The sequence below is a fragment of the Ranitomeya imitator genome, chromosome 4, assembly GCF_032444005.1.
Source record: "Ranitomeya imitator isolate aRanImi1 chromosome 4, aRanImi1.pri, whole genome shotgun sequence".
NCBI lineage: Eukaryota > Metazoa > Chordata > Amphibia > Anura > Dendrobatidae > Ranitomeya > Ranitomeya imitator.
The window spans coordinates 271463129-271479751 of record NC_091285.1 but is presented as its reverse complement, the minus strand read 5'-3'; the positions used below and the strand labels follow the sequence as shown (position 1 = coordinate 271479751).

The 16623-nt window shown below is 39.2% G+C and overlaps 1 protein-coding gene across 4 annotated transcripts in view; it reads right to left on the bottom strand.

Moving 5' to 3' along the window:
• The window catches only part of PTPRR (protein tyrosine phosphatase receptor type R), a 419872-nt gene that overhangs the window by 65640 nt on the left and 337609 nt on the right, over positions 1-16623 (bottom strand). For all 4 annotated transcript variants that reach the window (XM_069764605.1, XM_069764606.1, XM_069764607.1 and 1 more), the window contains 2 exons: positions 5815-6001; positions 5255-5339 (listed from right to left, as the gene is read on the bottom strand). In XM_069764605.1, coding sequence (XP_069620706.1) covers positions 5255-5339; positions 5815-6001 — 272 coding nt within the window. The remainder of the gene's footprint in view (positions 1-5254; positions 5340-5814; positions 6002-16623) is intronic.

The following is a 16623-nucleotide window of genomic DNA, read 5'->3' as shown; positions in this document are numbered from 1 at the left end:
AATATGCAAATATCCTCTTCAGAGAAGAAGATGACTAGAAATCTAATGTCATCTATTAGGGGTAGCAATCCTAAAAGTCAATACTGACCTTTTAATAAACGTCGTCACATGACTTATGATTAAAAGCCAAACCATCCACTCCATTTGCAGACACGTTTCACGTCCCTCACCAGTCCAAAGCAGAAGGTCTGATTTGGCTAAGTCAGAGGCCTCTGACAAGAGTGTGTAATATTTCTCCTTGTGGAGCGGGCCAAGACAGCGTAAGGAGACTTAAAGGAAATCTGTCACCAGGATTTTGCTACCTCACCTGAGTGCAAAGAGACCCTGAATCCAAGGATGTATCACTTAGTTTACTGTGTGCAGCCATTCTGACACAGAGCTTTTAGATTTAGCAATGCAGCAGAGCTGAGAAAGCTAACGCCGCCCACATCAGGCTCTCTCTATATACAGTAAGGTGCTTATGAGGTAAAATCCTGCAAAGCAAGAATGCTTTAAAAAAAATCGAAGTGGTAATACTTTATTTTTTATCAATTAACAAAATTCAAAATGAATGAACAAAGGAAAAATATAAGTTACATCAATATTTGCTGTGGCCTGTAAAATAGCATCAATTCTTCTAGTACCCTCGCATACAGTTTTAGAAGAAACTTGGCAGGGAGATTGTTCCGATCATCTTGGAACCCCACATCTTCTGTGGATATAGGTTGCACAAATCCTTTAGTCTCTTCCCACAATACTAGAAATCTTGGTGAGATTGAGATCTGGGCTATGAGGGGGCTATATCATCACTTCCAGGACTCTTTGTTGTTCTTTCATGTCATAGGTCATAAAATGTGGAAAGACTGAACACAGGTAGTTCTACTGCATCGGCCAGGTGTTTTCCAGACAGAGATTTCAAAACAGACTGAGGTTTCCAGATGTGCTGCTCCAGCGCTTTTGAAAAAGCACCAAGAAATACACTACAGAGAGGACTGTTTGCAATGGTCAGCAAAGGAAACTTAGTACAGCAGATGAAAGCTATATCATGCACACTTCATATCGAAAACGAAAATGTACAGCAGTGCCATCAACTCAGGACTGACAGTAACTAGTGGCAGATACGTCTGATCAGAACTGGACGTTATGGAATTGAGGCCACAAAACATACCTTCCACATGGAAACAAGGTCATGTGACTCAAAAAGACAGGAACTGGGGTACAGAAAAATGTGGAATATTTGGCTGAAGCATAAAAAACTTTGTGCTCCGAAGGACTGGAAAGCATAACAATAATGAGTGTCTACACGCAACAGTGGAGCATGCTGGAAGTTCTATGAAGTTTGGGGCAGTAAGTCATCATATGAGTTGGGAATTTGGCCTGGATTAAGGATGCCCTCAATGCTAAAAACTACAGGCAGATACTTATCCATCATGCATGAACATCTGATTGGGTCCACATTTATACTGAAGCAGGACGCCAAAAATACAGCCATTATCATTAAAAATTATCCTCTGTGTAAATAAGAACAATGAGTCCTGAAAGTGATGACATGGCCCCCACAGAGCCCCGATCTCAACATCATTGAGTCTGTCTGGGATTGACAGTACTGCTGTATCCTCATCTATCCCTTATAGACTGTGAGCCCTCGCGGGCAGGGTCCTCTCTCCTCCTGTACCAGTCGTGACTTGTATTGTTTAAGATTATTGTACTTGTTTTTCTTATGTATACCCCTCCTCACATGTAAAGCGCCATGGAATAAATGGCGCAATAATAATAAATAATAATAATAAGAGACAGAAGTATTTGCCAATTCAACATCCACATAAGCTCTGTGGTTAGTTCTCCAAGATGTTTAGGGCAACCTCCCTGCCAAGTTTCTTCAAACACTGATATGAATTGATGCTGCATTAGGCTATGTTCACACCCTGTGGGATTTTGCTGCGGATCCGCAGCGTGTCCGCAGCAGTTTCCCATGCGTTTACAGTACAATGTAAACCTATGGGAAACGCAATCCGCAGTGCACATGCTGCGGAAAAAAACGCGCGGAAACGCAGCAGTTTACATTCCGCAGCATGTCAATTCTTTGTGCGGAATCTGCAGTGGGTTTACACCTGCTCCATAATAGAAAACCGCAGGTGTAAAACCGCAGTGGAATCCGCACGAAAGCTGCGGTAAATCCGCAGAAAAAACGCAGAGTTTTTGTCCTGCAGATTTATCAAATCCGCTGCGGAAAAATCCGCAGTGGACCATTCTACCCTTAAAGGCAAAAAGTGGTAACACCAAATAACATTTTGGTTTGATTTAGATTTCTCTTTTGTTCTATACCTTTATATGCATTTTGTTAATTGCCAAAAAATAAACTATTAACACCAGTGATGGGGAAATTGACTTGCAGGTCCCCGATTCGGCAGCAAGGTCAGTATTCTATGACCTCAGGATGAGAGCCCTGCAGATCGCTGTCTACCAAATCCACATTCATCAATGAGAAGTTATGCACACAAGTTGTCAGCTAAGTGGCAATTTGCAGGTCTCCCGTCCAGCAGACAAAAATACTGATCTTGCTGTTAGACCAGGGTCCTGCAAATAAATTCTCCTATCTCTAGCTAACATTTCTATTTTTTAAAGCATCCAACTTCTCTCTCAACCCCTTTTTGATTCACTGCCTTGATAGTGGTCCCATAGTCTTATTTCCCTCTTTCCCATACTTTATTTCATTAAATAAGGGGAGTATTATAGCTGTATGCTCCTTACTGATACATGATTTCAGAAGATATGCGACATTGAATTCTTTCTAAATATTAAATATTAAAATTTGAGAGTCTTCAGTGGTTGATACCTTTTAAAGGTTAACTGAAAAAATGGTAACAAATAACAAACTGTCAAGACTACTTGGGTCTCTTCATCACCTGAGTAGTCTCGAAAGCTTGCAATTTATTACCATCAGTTAGCCATTAAAAGGTATCAACCACAGAATAATATTTTTCTACCTACTAACACAGTATAAAGATATATATGCCTTTTTAGGAACTACAGATTTATATATGTAGAATTGCGACCTCTAGTGGACATACCTTAACAATACTGCATATCCATCTAGTAATAAATAGAACAAAGGCAAGCAGTACTCAACTTCCCGTGCGCATATACATATATACATATATAGATAGGGGCAGCACGGTGGCTCAGTGGATAGCACTGCAGCCTTGCAGCGCTGGAGTCCTGGGTTCTAATCCCACCTTGGACAACATCTGCAAAGAGTTTGTATGTTCTCTCCGTGTTTGCGTGGGTTTCCTCCGGGCACTCCGGTTTCCTCCCACATTCCAAAGACATACTGATAGGGAATTTAGATTGTGAGCCCCATCGGGGACAGTGATGATAATGTGTGCAAAAATTGTAAAGCGCTGCGGAATATGTTAGCGCTATATAAAAATAAAGATTATTATTATTATTATATATATACATTTTTCTAATTTTGGTTATAGACATGACCACAATGAATTTTAAACAAAACAATTCAGATGCAGTTGAAGTTCAGACTTTCAGCTTTCATTTGAGGGTGGCACATGTTAAGGAGCTGAAACTCCTAAACCCTTCATCCAATTTTAATGTGAATACCCTCAAATGAAAGCTGAAAGACTGAACTTCAACTGAATCTGAATTGTTTTGTTTAAAATTCATTGTGGTAATGTCTATAACCAAAATTAGAAAAATGTTGTCTCTGTCCAAATATATATGGACGTAACTATATATATATATATATATATATATATATATATATATATATATATATATACACACACACACACACGCTTTTCAAAAGTGCTTTGGATCTTTCTGAAACAAGAGCTTTTTGGGAAGACCAATAACAGGACCACCCCAGATCTAGACCAGATTTATATGCATTATATTTTCACGCCCCCTTGTTCCAATGTATTTTGGACTTCTTCTTTGAATAGAACACCCCTTTAGAAACTTTGCATGGTCATCTTAAAGAGGTTTGAATGTACTGTATGTATTCATATCAGTACAGTGAACTTTAAAATGGGTTTTAAGGGGTTTTCTTATTATGGATTTTTAGTAACGCAGTGCTTACATGTCTCCCGACTTCCTGCTTGTCAGGGGGCGTTGCACTTATGATGATAAAGTTTGGGCCAGTAACTGGTGGCCTGAACTGTGTCATCTCAGATGCTGCAAGCAGAAGCAGCTTTGCCTCTACACTCTACAGCATTAGAGGAGCGAAGGGACACTGAAGATAGCCAGCTTCAGAGCAGTGCTTACAAGCTCTACTGGAAAGTGCTCCTAGCCAAGGAAATGAGCCACCATTGATAGACTGTAATGATGAATGAAAAACCTTAACAATTAGCAGCAAACAGTAGCATTAAAAACCCTTCCATTCCTGAGAATAGAGAGGGATTTTAATAACAAGTAAGCTTTGCCTCTGCAGCATCAAAACATCAAAGGAGCGCAGGTCACTGAAGCTGGCTGGGTCTAGAGATCCAGCCAGCTTCAGAGCAGAAGTATAACAATGAGCTTGCAAGTCTTCGCCTAGGAAACCGGCTATATCAGATAGACTGTAGAGGTGGCCAATAATCTTGGCTACGAGCTGTAGAGCATAAAAAGTTCCTGGTTCTTGAGAAGGGAGAAGATTTGTTATGAGAGGAAAATTGCAAAGTTGCACTTTGCACGTTTACCTGTTTAATAAGGTGTCGCAATTCTTTTAAGATTTTAGACTTGATATAGCCCAATAGGCAATGGGTGACATGGGTAAAATCCACCAGCTTAAACAATTTTAGCAAGTTAAAGGAGCGAACCCTGGTCTAAGACATTGATCCACAGGATAGGTAATTAATAGCAGACTTGTGGGGGTCCAAAGAATGTACATATGTGTATTTGTATAGAACTATAAAAAAAAAAAAATATATATATATATGTATATATATATATACACACAGTATATATATATATATATATATATATATATATATACACACACATACATATACACAGTATCTAAGGTTTTTTTTTGTGCAGGTACAGAGATATTTCATCCTTTGTATCGTAGTACCTTTGTCATCGTAAAAAGGTAACAAAGGTACAAGAATTATATTTCAAGAAGAAGAATTATAACTTGATACTTCTATACTACAAACTAACATAGTGATCATGGTTGGGCAGTGTAGAGTGGGGTGAAACGAGAAGTGAACGATTTAAAATATACCTAGATACTTACAGTATGATCATTGCCTTATTACTGCCAACCATTCACACAACTTACTTGGCAAAATAGTTTTGTAGCGGTTTTTGGTTCCATGACTTGGAATATCAATTTCTTTGGGATCCATGAAATTCATTGGTATTTCCTGATAAAAACACAAAACAATGCCATGAAGTGACCACTACTTACACCATCCTGTGAACATTGCTTATTACCAGTGATGTAATGTGATATTTCTCAGTTATTGTCTGGATCATTCTTGTGGAAATGTCTCGATTTCTATGACTATTGTTGACTGAAAATACCAATTTTACTGTTTAAAGTGCTCAATAATCTGATTCCAAATGATCTCCCCAGAAAAATATATAAACAACATAAAAAAGTCATAACTTGATAAAACCGGAGATATTCCCCATTGTGCTAGCATTCCTCCTGACTGTTCACGTAGCTTTAACATTATGTATTATTGTATCTCAAACTTTAGCATTTTACTAAATTGCTAAAGAGTCATAAATCTAAGAAATGTTGCAGCAGACAAGTTTTAAAAATATTAATTTAATAGGATAAAACTATGGTTATTCCAACATAACAGGTCAAAACTCCATGACAGTTACTCATACCATAAATTCTGTATGAAGCAAATGGGAGCTTTGAACAACATCGTGCAGCTTTTGTCTGGTCAGAACACGGCTGGCTGTTTGAAGGTATTCTATGGCTACTTTCTCTCTTGGTGTTGGAGCCACATTGAAAGGTTCTACAATTCCTAATCCACTCATATCCAACGTAAGTGAGACATTTGATCCTCTCCTGGAATAGAACAAAATATGGTATTGGAAATTATAATATCTGTAAACAACATTTTGCTTTATATAAACCCACTTAAGCATTACACAATGCTATGCAGTAGTTGTGTGTCTATCTACCTGAACATGACTATGGAGAGTCATCAACATGCTGTGAAAAGTGATAAGACTACAGATTAGGAAAATGTACATATAGAGGCTGTATCAATATCTCCCAAAACTTCCCAAGTCCCACCATGAGCTGTTTTTACCTTTAATTGGTGTGTTTTGAACACAACATCTAATTAAGCCTCCAGAAATGAAGTGGAAGTTGCCTTTGGCATCTTCTCTGCCGACACAAATCTGGTCCATATAGGAAATCCAATTCGAAAATGGTAAAAACAGAATGATAGTTGTCGGGTTACAGCCACTTGCATGTACTCCATTGGAACATTCATGTTGTGCCCAATTTATCGAAGCTTTTACCATAGAATTCTGGCTTAAAAAGCATTCAAAAGTCACAAAATTTTGGTGCAACTCGAGGTTGCCCTAAAATTTGGCTGCATTTGGCACTCATGGTATTTATGCTCAGGGAGGGGTGGAGGCATGGCAAGTCACTCATCAAATTCTTGACAAGGGGCATAATTTCTTACAAAACAAATCTTACACCAGTTGAAAATTGCACACACAGGTGTATAGTGCTTCTTTTTTTTTTTAGATTCATTCGGATTCATTCATTCATGCGCTTCTTAGAGAATCAGGATCATCCCCAGCAGCACCTTCCCAACAAGATCGTCATGAACAATGCTAGTATTGATGAATCGGAGCCATGGTGTCTTTATTGCCTATTTATTTGGGGGTTGGCACCAACCTCTTCATTAGCCCATAAATATATAATACATATTTGGAATTGTCCTGACAAAGGGGGTGCGACCCTGACACATGTAGACACTTCAATAAAGAGACTATATCAATGTTTCAGTGCAGTTAATTTGCGTGGATGTAGTGCGGCAGCTCTCACATAGATTTTACCATCTTTGATTTGAATATTTTATTAGGGTCACTTTGCAAGTATGTCATGTTACTTAGAAGTACATAATACTACCTCACAATAGTCAGAAGATTTAATATAGTGAATTTAGATTATATGTACAGTATTTACACAATGTAACATATCAAGAGAGAAGATGGCTGCTCTTTGCCGACTATAGGTCAATCAATTACTTCAAATCTGATAAACACAAATTTATTAAGGAAATGTACATCTTGTAATTATTAGCTATAATGGACGGTATTGCTCTATATGTGCTAAACCTGTTCTCTGGTGCTTGGGTTTCAGGTCCCAAATAATGCACTAAAAATAAAAATAGAGAAAACATTGTTGTAGGCCCTGTAATAGTTTTTATTCCTTAACAAATATAATAATAATAATAATAATTTTATTTATATAGCGCCAACATATTCCGCAGCGCTTTACAAATTATAGAGGGGACTTGTACAGACAATAGACATTACAGCATAACAGAAATACAGTTCAAAACAGATACCAGGAGGAGTGAGGGCCCTGCTCGCAAACTTACAAACTATGAGGAAAAGGGGAGACACGAGAGGTGGATGGTAACAATTGCTTTAGTTATTCGGACCAGCTATAGTGTAAGGCTCAGGTGTTCATGTAAAGCTGCATGAACCAGTTACCTGCCTAAGTATGTAGCAGTACAGACACAGAGGGCTAATACTGCATAAAGTGTATGAGAACATGATGCGAGGAACCTTTTTTTTTTTTTTTTTTTATTATAAATAGGCCACACAGGGATCGTTAGGTTAATGCATTGAGGCGGTAGGCCAGTCTGAACAAATGAGTTTTTAGGGCACGCTTAAAACTGTGGGGATTGGGGATTAATCGTATTAACCTAGGTAGTGCATTCCAAAGAATCGGCGCAGCACGTGTAAAGTCTTGGAGACGGGAGTGGGAGGTTCTGATTATTGAGGATGCTAACCTGAGGTCATTAGCAAATATCATTACATCAATATTCCATCAGCTATCTAAGTGTCAGACACCCAAAGTGTTGTACTCAGAACTGTGTGTGTGCCTATTGCTGCTTTGATAAAATGCCCTTTTAAGTTTGGAATGTCAGAACAGGGAGTAACTTCCTCCATATGATGTCACCCTATAGTCCAGTTGCTCCTTCTCTGATGGCTGGGCAGTGATGAGTTTCAAATGCAAATGTCCGGATGGGTGGGAGACATTAGATGTAGGTTAACACTTCCAAATGAAAGAATCATTTCCATTTATGAGTGTTTATAGATACAATAATTTAGTCTTGTCCTCATATACAGCATGTTTATCTATAAACTTGCTCCTCGATCTTTTTATGGTTTCCTACATTGCTATAGCAGATTGCATTCTGTTGTATGCAGACAATGATCCAGGAATACCATCATATTATGAATAACGAAATTATTATACACTTATTATATTACATTTTTTTTCGGATAGACAATGATAGATATACATGGTCCTGGAATCTAAGGAGGCCCAAAAGGTCTTTGCTAAGTTAAAGGGAGCCCTTACTATAAATGAAGCCCAATAATTGGGAGAGTTTTTGGTTTGGAGCTTTATGCTATGCCTCTGTGTGTCTAGATTAGCAGTTTTGCTGCCAAGTTCGTGCCCTGTTCCTAATGTAGCGCAATAGCAGGTCAGCAGTAGATGCAAGACTAGGTTTCCGGGATCATACTTCCAATGCCTACATAGATTTCCTTGCAATAATCAACTGCATATGGAATCAGCATCAACAATGGAGAAAAGTCTTGGGTCTAATAAAGTGGTATACCGGATCTGGTAGAAGTTTCAGAAAGGACATGTTATTCATGATATTTTCATGCCTCCTCTAGCGTCATAAATTCTCACGCAACCGTAAAATGTATATCCTGTGAGGCCCATAATGACAGATCTTAGCTACACCCAATATAGGAAACCTATGTTATAAATCAGCCCAGTTTATGATAAAAAAAAGTTTCTAAAGAGCTAATATAGAAAAAAAGAAAATCCTTAACTTCTACATTAGCTATGGATACAGTTACATTCTTATATAAAGGGAGCTAAATAAATAATATTTAGATGCCTTAACCCTCCTTACGTTACAACACTCAGCAGGTCACCACCAGCTAAGGAAACTGTCTTGACAAGTATTTCTAGACTAAGATTCAAGCAATCAGTATCTCGGGAGGACAGGAATCGCTTTATATCCTGTGGCGGAAAGCAGCTGACATAAGAGCAATTTCAGCTTTCCCTCTTTTAATCACACTTTCTTATGTATTGCCAACTAGTTCCTGTTTCTACTCTATGTAACTCGTTATGACACCGCCAGGGAAACAGGGTGTTTAACATCTTGATGCTTAGTCAACCTCATCATTTCCTGAAGATTAATCCACTGATCAAACCAAATTTTATCTCAATTGCCATCAACATCTCAGTGATCTAAATCCTCTTCATTCTTTATGCAGTTCTTAACCCTTTATATTCCGTTGTTGTACAGAATACATGCCAAGTGAACAGCTTTTAAGCTTAAGAATCTACTTAATAAAACTATTGTACGCAATGTGAACATTTTGTGACGGGTAAATTTAGTTACATTTTTTTTACTAAAATTGTATTTGTATTAAAATTATATATATATATATATATATATATATATATATTAACTTATTGGTCTTGAGCATGTAGGGAAATTACAGGTCAATACAACCCTCAAATGGGTGACACTTTAATATGACAACCGTACACATTTGTGGGTCTCTATGCTATTTCCACTTGACCCATGTGGAGTTAGGATTCTGTAGGAGTCAGGCAGAAAGAAAAGGAACCATCTAATATATAATTGCCTAGAATACTACTTCCTGCAATTTGTGCCAACTTCCGTGGCTTTGTCCGGAGCTAATGTCTGGAGCTAATGTCCGGAGCTAATGTCCGGAGCTAATGTCCGGAGATAAGTGACGTCAACAGTTTCCAGTGTCTGATTGGTTGCCGCCTGCTGCGAGCGACCAATCAGAAACGTGCCGTACTGTGACACACTCCGCCCGCCATTTTGGTGTGATTTTTGAATTTTTACCTCACAGCAAGTTTCTACTGCGTGGAGGCGGGCCCAGTGACGTTGCTCTTCAAGCTCCTGCCGAATTTCGTCAAAAAAATGATAATACCATTTACCAAAACTATATATATTTAGTTGTGAAGTGGTTCAGTGACATTTTCACACCAATTTTGAACTTTTGTTTGGTGTTTTCTCCATATACTGCCTATTATTTTTGTTCTTTCTTACTATTATTTATTAATTGTATTATTCTTACATTTGAATAAATAAAGTATATATGGATTCTAGACTCCCGATTCTTTAGAATCGGGCTGCCATCTAGTTATATATATTCATATAATGATTACGCAGCACCATATTCTCTTTTCTATACAATGTAGAGGGTTGTAGTATGCAGGGTTTTAGCTAAAGTTGCCCATACATATTATAAAAAGGTTGGTATATGGATGATAATTTTTACATAAAATCCTTATAGTGGATTGTCTCTAAATTCCATAATTGACCATATTTAAAGACTATTAGTTATTGTTTCAATGTATTCCATCTATTGACTGAAAAGTTAACCCCTTCCCGACCTTGAGATTTTCCGTTTTATTTTTTTTGCTCCCTTTCTTCCCAGAGCCATAACTTTTTTTATATTTATTGGTTATTATGGCCATGTGAGGGCTTGTTTTTTTGCGCGACTAGTTGTACTTTTGAGCAACGCCATTGGTTTTACCATATCGTGTACTGGAAAACGAAAAAAAAAATTCAAATCGCGGTGAAATTGCAAAAAAACGTGCAATTTCACATTTTCTTTTTTACCATGTTTACTAAATGCTAAAACTGACCTGCAATTATGATTCTCCAGGTCGATAGGAGTTTGCAGATACCAAACATGTATAAGTTCTTTTTTTACTTAACCCCTTAAGCCCCGAGGGTGGTTTGCACGTTAATGACCGGGCCAATTTTTACAATTCTGACCACTGTCCCTTTATGAGGTTATAACTCTGGAACGCTTCAACGGATCTTGGCGATTCTGACATTGTTTTCTCGTGACATATTGTACTTCATTTTAGTAGTAACATTTATTCGATATAACTTGCGTTTATTTGTGAAAAAAATGGAAATTTGGCGAAAATTTTGAAAATTTCGCAATTTTCCAACTTTAAATTTTTATGCCCTTAAATCACAGAGATATGTCACGCAAAATACTTAATAAGTAACATTTCCCACATGTCTCCTTTACATCAGCACAATTTTGGAACCAAAATTTTTTTTTGTTAGGGAGTTATAAGGGTTCAAAGTTGACCAGCAATTTCTCATTTTTACAACACCATTTTTTTTTAGGGACCACATCTCATTTGATGTCATTTTGAGGGGTCTATATGATAGAAAATACCCAAGTGTGACACCATTCTAAAAACTGCACCCCTCAAGGTGCTCAAAACCACATTCAAGAAGTTTATTAACCCTTCAGGGGTTTCACAGGAATTTTTGGAATGTTTAAATAAAAATGAATATTTAACTTTTTTTCACACAAAATTTATTTCAGCTCCAATTTGTTTTATTTTACCAAGGGTAACAGGATAAAATGGATGCCAAACATTGTTGTACAATCTGTACTGAGTACGCTGATACCCCATATGTGGGGGTAAACCACTGTTTGGGCGCATGGCAGAGCTCGGAAGGGAAGGAGCGCCATTTGACTTTTAAATGCAAAATTGACAGGAATTGAGATGGGACACCATGTTGCGTTTGGAGAGCCACTGATGTGCCTAAACATTGAAACCCCCCACAAGTGACACCATTTTGGAAAGTAGACACCCTAAGGAACTTATCTAGATGTGTGGTGACCACTTTGACCCACCAATTGCTTCACAGAAGTTTATAATGCAGAGCCGTAAAAATAAAAAATCATATTTTTTCACAAAAATGATCTTTTCGCCCCCAATTTTTTATTTTCCCAAGAGTAAGAGAAGAAATTGAACCTCAAAAATTGTTGGCCAATTTGTCCTGAGTACGCTGATACCCCGTATATGGGTGTAAACCATTGTTTGGGCGTATGGCAGAGCTCGGAAGGGAAGGAGCGCCATTTTACTTTTCAATGCAAAATTGACTGGAATTGAGATGGGATGCCATGTTGCGTTTGGAGAGCCCCTGATGTGCCTAAACATTGAAATCCCCACAAGTGACACCATTTTGGAAAGTAGACCCCTTAAGGAACTTATCTAGAGGTGTGGTGAGCACTTTGACCCAACAAGTGCTTCACAGAAGTTTATAATGCAGAGCCGTAAAAATAAAAAATCATATTTTTTCACAAAAATAATCTTTTCGCCACCAATTTTTTATTTTCCCAAGGGTAAGAGAAGAAATTAGACCACAAAAGTTGTTGTGCAATTTGTCCTGAGTGCGACGATACCCCATATGTGGGGGTAAACCACTGTTTGGGCGCATGGCAGAGCTCGGAAGGAAAGGAGCGCCATTTGACTTTTCAATGCAAAATTGACTGGAATTGAGATGGGACGCCATGTTGCGTTTGGAGAGCCCCTGATGTGCCTAAACATTGGAACCCCTCACAAGTGACACCATTTTGAAAAGTAGACCCCTTAAGGAACTTATCTAGATGTGTGGTGAGCACTTTGACCCAACAAGTGCTTCACAGAAGTTTATAATGCAGAGCCGTAAAAATAAAAAATCTTATTTTTTCACAAAAATGATCTTTTCGCCCCCAATTTTTTATTTTCCCAAGGGTAAGAGAAGAAATTAGACCACAAAAGTTGTTGTGCAATTTGTCCTGAGTGCGACGATACCCCATATGTGGGGGTAAACCACTTTTTGGGTGCATAGCAGAGCTCGGAAGGGAAGGAGCGCCATTTGACTTTTCAATGCAAAATTGACTGGAATTAAGATGGGACGCCATGTTGGTTTGGAGAGCCCCTGATGTGCCTAAACATTAAAAACCCCCACAAGTGACACCATTTTGGAAACTAGACCCTCTAAGGAACTTATCTAGATGTGTTTTGAGAGCTTTGAACCCCCAAGTGTTTCACTACAGTTTATAACGCAGAGCCGTTAAAATAAATTTATTTTTTTTTCGCAAAAATTTTTTAGCCCCCAGTTTTGTATTTTCACAAGGGTAACATAATAAATTGGACCCCAAAAGTTGTTGTCCAATTTGTCCTGAGTACGCTGATACCCCATATGTGGGGGGAACCACTGTTTGGGCGCATGGCAGAGCTCGGAAGGGAAGGAGCGCCATTTGGAATGCAGACTTAGATGGATTGGTCTGCAGGAGTCACGTTGCATTTGCAGAGCCCCTGATGTACCCAAACAGTACAAACCCCCCACAAGTGACCCCATATTAGAAACTAGACCTCCCATGGAACTTATCTAGATGTGTTGTGAGAACTTTGAACCCCTAAGTGTTTCACTACAGTTTATAACGCAGACCCGTGAAAATAAAAATTCTTTTTTTTTTCACAAAAATGATTTTTTAGCCCCCAGCTTTGTATTTTTACAAGGGTAACAGAATAAATTGGACCCCAAAAGTTGTTGTTCAATTTGTCCTGAGTACGCTGATACCCCATATGTGGGGGGGAACCACTGTTTGGGCTCATGGCAGAGCTCGGAAGGGAAGGAGCGCCATTTGGAATGCAGACTTAGATGGATTGGTCTGCAGGCGTCACGTTGCATTTGCAGAGCCCCTGATGTACCCAAACAGTAGAAACCACCCACAAGTGACCCCATATTGGAAACTAGACCTCCCATGGAACTTATCTAGATGTGTTGTGAAAACTTTGAACCCCCAAGTGTTTCACTACAGTTTACAATGCAGAGCCGTGAAAATAAAAATCCTTTTTTTTCCCACAAAAATGATTTTTAGCCCCCCAAATTTTTATTTTCCCAAGGATAACAAGAGAACTTGGACCCAAAAAGTTGTTGTCCAATTTGTCTCGAGTACGCTGATACCCCATATGTTGGGGTAAACCCCTGTTTGGGCGCACGGGAGAGCTCGGAAGTGAAGGAGCACTGTTTTACTTTTTCAATGCAGAATTGGCTGGAATTGAGATCGGACGCCATGTCGCGTTTGGAGAGCCCCTGATGTGTCTAAACAGTGGAAACCCCCCAATTATAAATGAAACCCTAATCCAAACGCACCACTAACCCTAATCCCAACTGTAACCCTAACCACACACCTAACCCAGACACACCCCTAATTCTAATCCCAACCCTAATCCCAACCGTAAATGTAATCCAAACCCTAACCCTAGCCCCAACCCTAGCCCTAACCCTAACCCTAACCCTAACCGGAAAATGGAAATAAATACATTTTTTTTTATTTTATTATTTTTCCCTAAGGCTAGGTTCACATTGCGTTAGGGAAATCCGTTTAGCACTAGCGGATTGCGCTAACACAATGTCTTTTTAGGTGTCGTGTTTAGTGGTCGCGTTAACGTCCCCGCTCTGGAAGATCGGGGATCGGACCTCGGGCGCGCCGCGGACGCTGCAAGCAGCGTCTGAGGCGCGCCACAAAAGAATGGCACCTTGCTAGCGCGAGCCGAAAATGGCACGCTCTAGCGATGCGCTACACCTGAAAATCACATTGCTGTCAATGGTTGTGCTAACGGACCCGTTGCACGGCGTTAATTGTGACATTTTCGCCGTGCAACGCTGTCCGTTAGCGTTAACCCATTAACGCAATGTGAACCTAGCCTAACTAAGGGGGTGATGAAGGGGGGTTTGATTTACTTTTATAGCGAGTTTTTTAGCGGATTTTTATGATTGGCAGCCGTCACACACTAAAAGACGCTTTTTATAGCAAAAAAGTTTTTGCGTCTCCACATTTTGAGACCTATAATTTTTCCATATTTTGGTCCACAGAGTCATGTGAGGTCTTGTTTTTTGCGGGACGAGTTGACGTTTTTATCGGTTACATTTTCGGACACGTGACAGTTTTTGATCGCTTTTTATTCCGATTTTTTTGTGAGGCAGAATGACCAAAAACCAGCTATTCATGAATTTCTTTTGGGGGAGGCGTTTATACCGTTCCGCGTTTGGTAAAATTGATGAAGCAGTTTTATTCTTCGGGTCAGTACGATTACAGCGACACCTCATTTATATCATTTTTTTTATGTTTTGGCGCTTTTATACGATAAAAGCTATTTTATAGAAAAAATAATTATTTTGGCATCGCTTTATTCAGAGGACTATAACTTTTTTATTTTTTTGGTTATGATGCTATATGGCGGCTCGTTTTTTGCGGGACAAGATGACGTTTTCAGAGGTAACATGGTTATTTATATCCGTCTTTTTGATCGCGTGTTATTCCACTTTTTGTTCAGCGTTATGATAATAAAGCGTTGTTTTTTGGCTCGTTTTTTTTTTTTTTTTCTTACGGTGTTCACTGAAGGGGTTAACTAGTGGGCCAGTTTTATAGGTCGGGTCGTTACGGACGCGGCGATACTAAATATGTGTACTTTTATTGTTTTTTTGTTTTTTTTTTATGTAAAGTAATGTATTTATGGGAATAATATTTTTTTTTTTCTGCTTTATTTAGGAATTTTTTTTTTATTTTTTTTTTTACAAGTGTGGAAATTTTTTTTTTTACTTTTTCACTTTGTCCCAGGGGGGGACATCACAGATCACCGATCTGACAGTGTGCACAGCACTCTATCAGATCGGTGATCTGACATACAGCCGGGCAGGATTAGAGCTGCAGCTGCAGCCTGATCCTGACCCGGAAGTGCTCCCTGCAGGACCCGGATGCAGCCCGGCGGCCATTTTGGATCCGGGGACTGCAGGGAGAAGACGCTCGGTACACGGTGAGCACATCACCGTGTACCGATCGTCTCAGGGAAGCCCGCAGGGAGCCCCCTCCCTGCGCGATGCTTCCCTGCACCGCCGGCACACCGCGATCATCTTTGATCGCGGTGTGCAGGGGGTTAATGTGCCGGGAGCGGTCCGTGACCGCTCCTGGCACATAGTGCCGGATGTCAGCTGCGATAGGCAGCTGACACCCGGCCGCGATCGGCCGCGCTCCCCCCGTGAGCGCGGCCGATCGCATATGACGTACTATCCCGTCCATGGGAATTAAGTCCCAGGTCACCTGGACGGGATAGTACGTCATATGGGATTAAGGGGTTAATTGGTGAAAAAAATCCAAAAGTTTGTAAAAAAAAGAAAAAAAAAGGCGCAATATTTCAAGACTCGTAGAGTCTCTATTTTTCGTGATCTGGGTTTGAGTAAGAGCTTATTTTTTGCTCGCTGAGCTAACATTTTATTGGTAGGATTTGGGTGTAGATATGATCTTTTGATTGCCTGTTATTGCAATTAATTACAATGTTGCGATGACCGAGAAAATTTAATTCTGACATTTTGATTTTTTTCTCGTTACGCCGTTTACCTATGAGATTATCTTTAATTTTTTTTTACTAGATCAGAAGTTTCTGAACGCGGTGATACCAAAAATGTGTATTTTTGAATTTTTTCATTGTTTTATTTTGAATGGTGCACTTGCTTCAATAGTCTCCTTAGGAGATTTGAAGCTGCGATCATCCGACCTCTTATGCTACACATA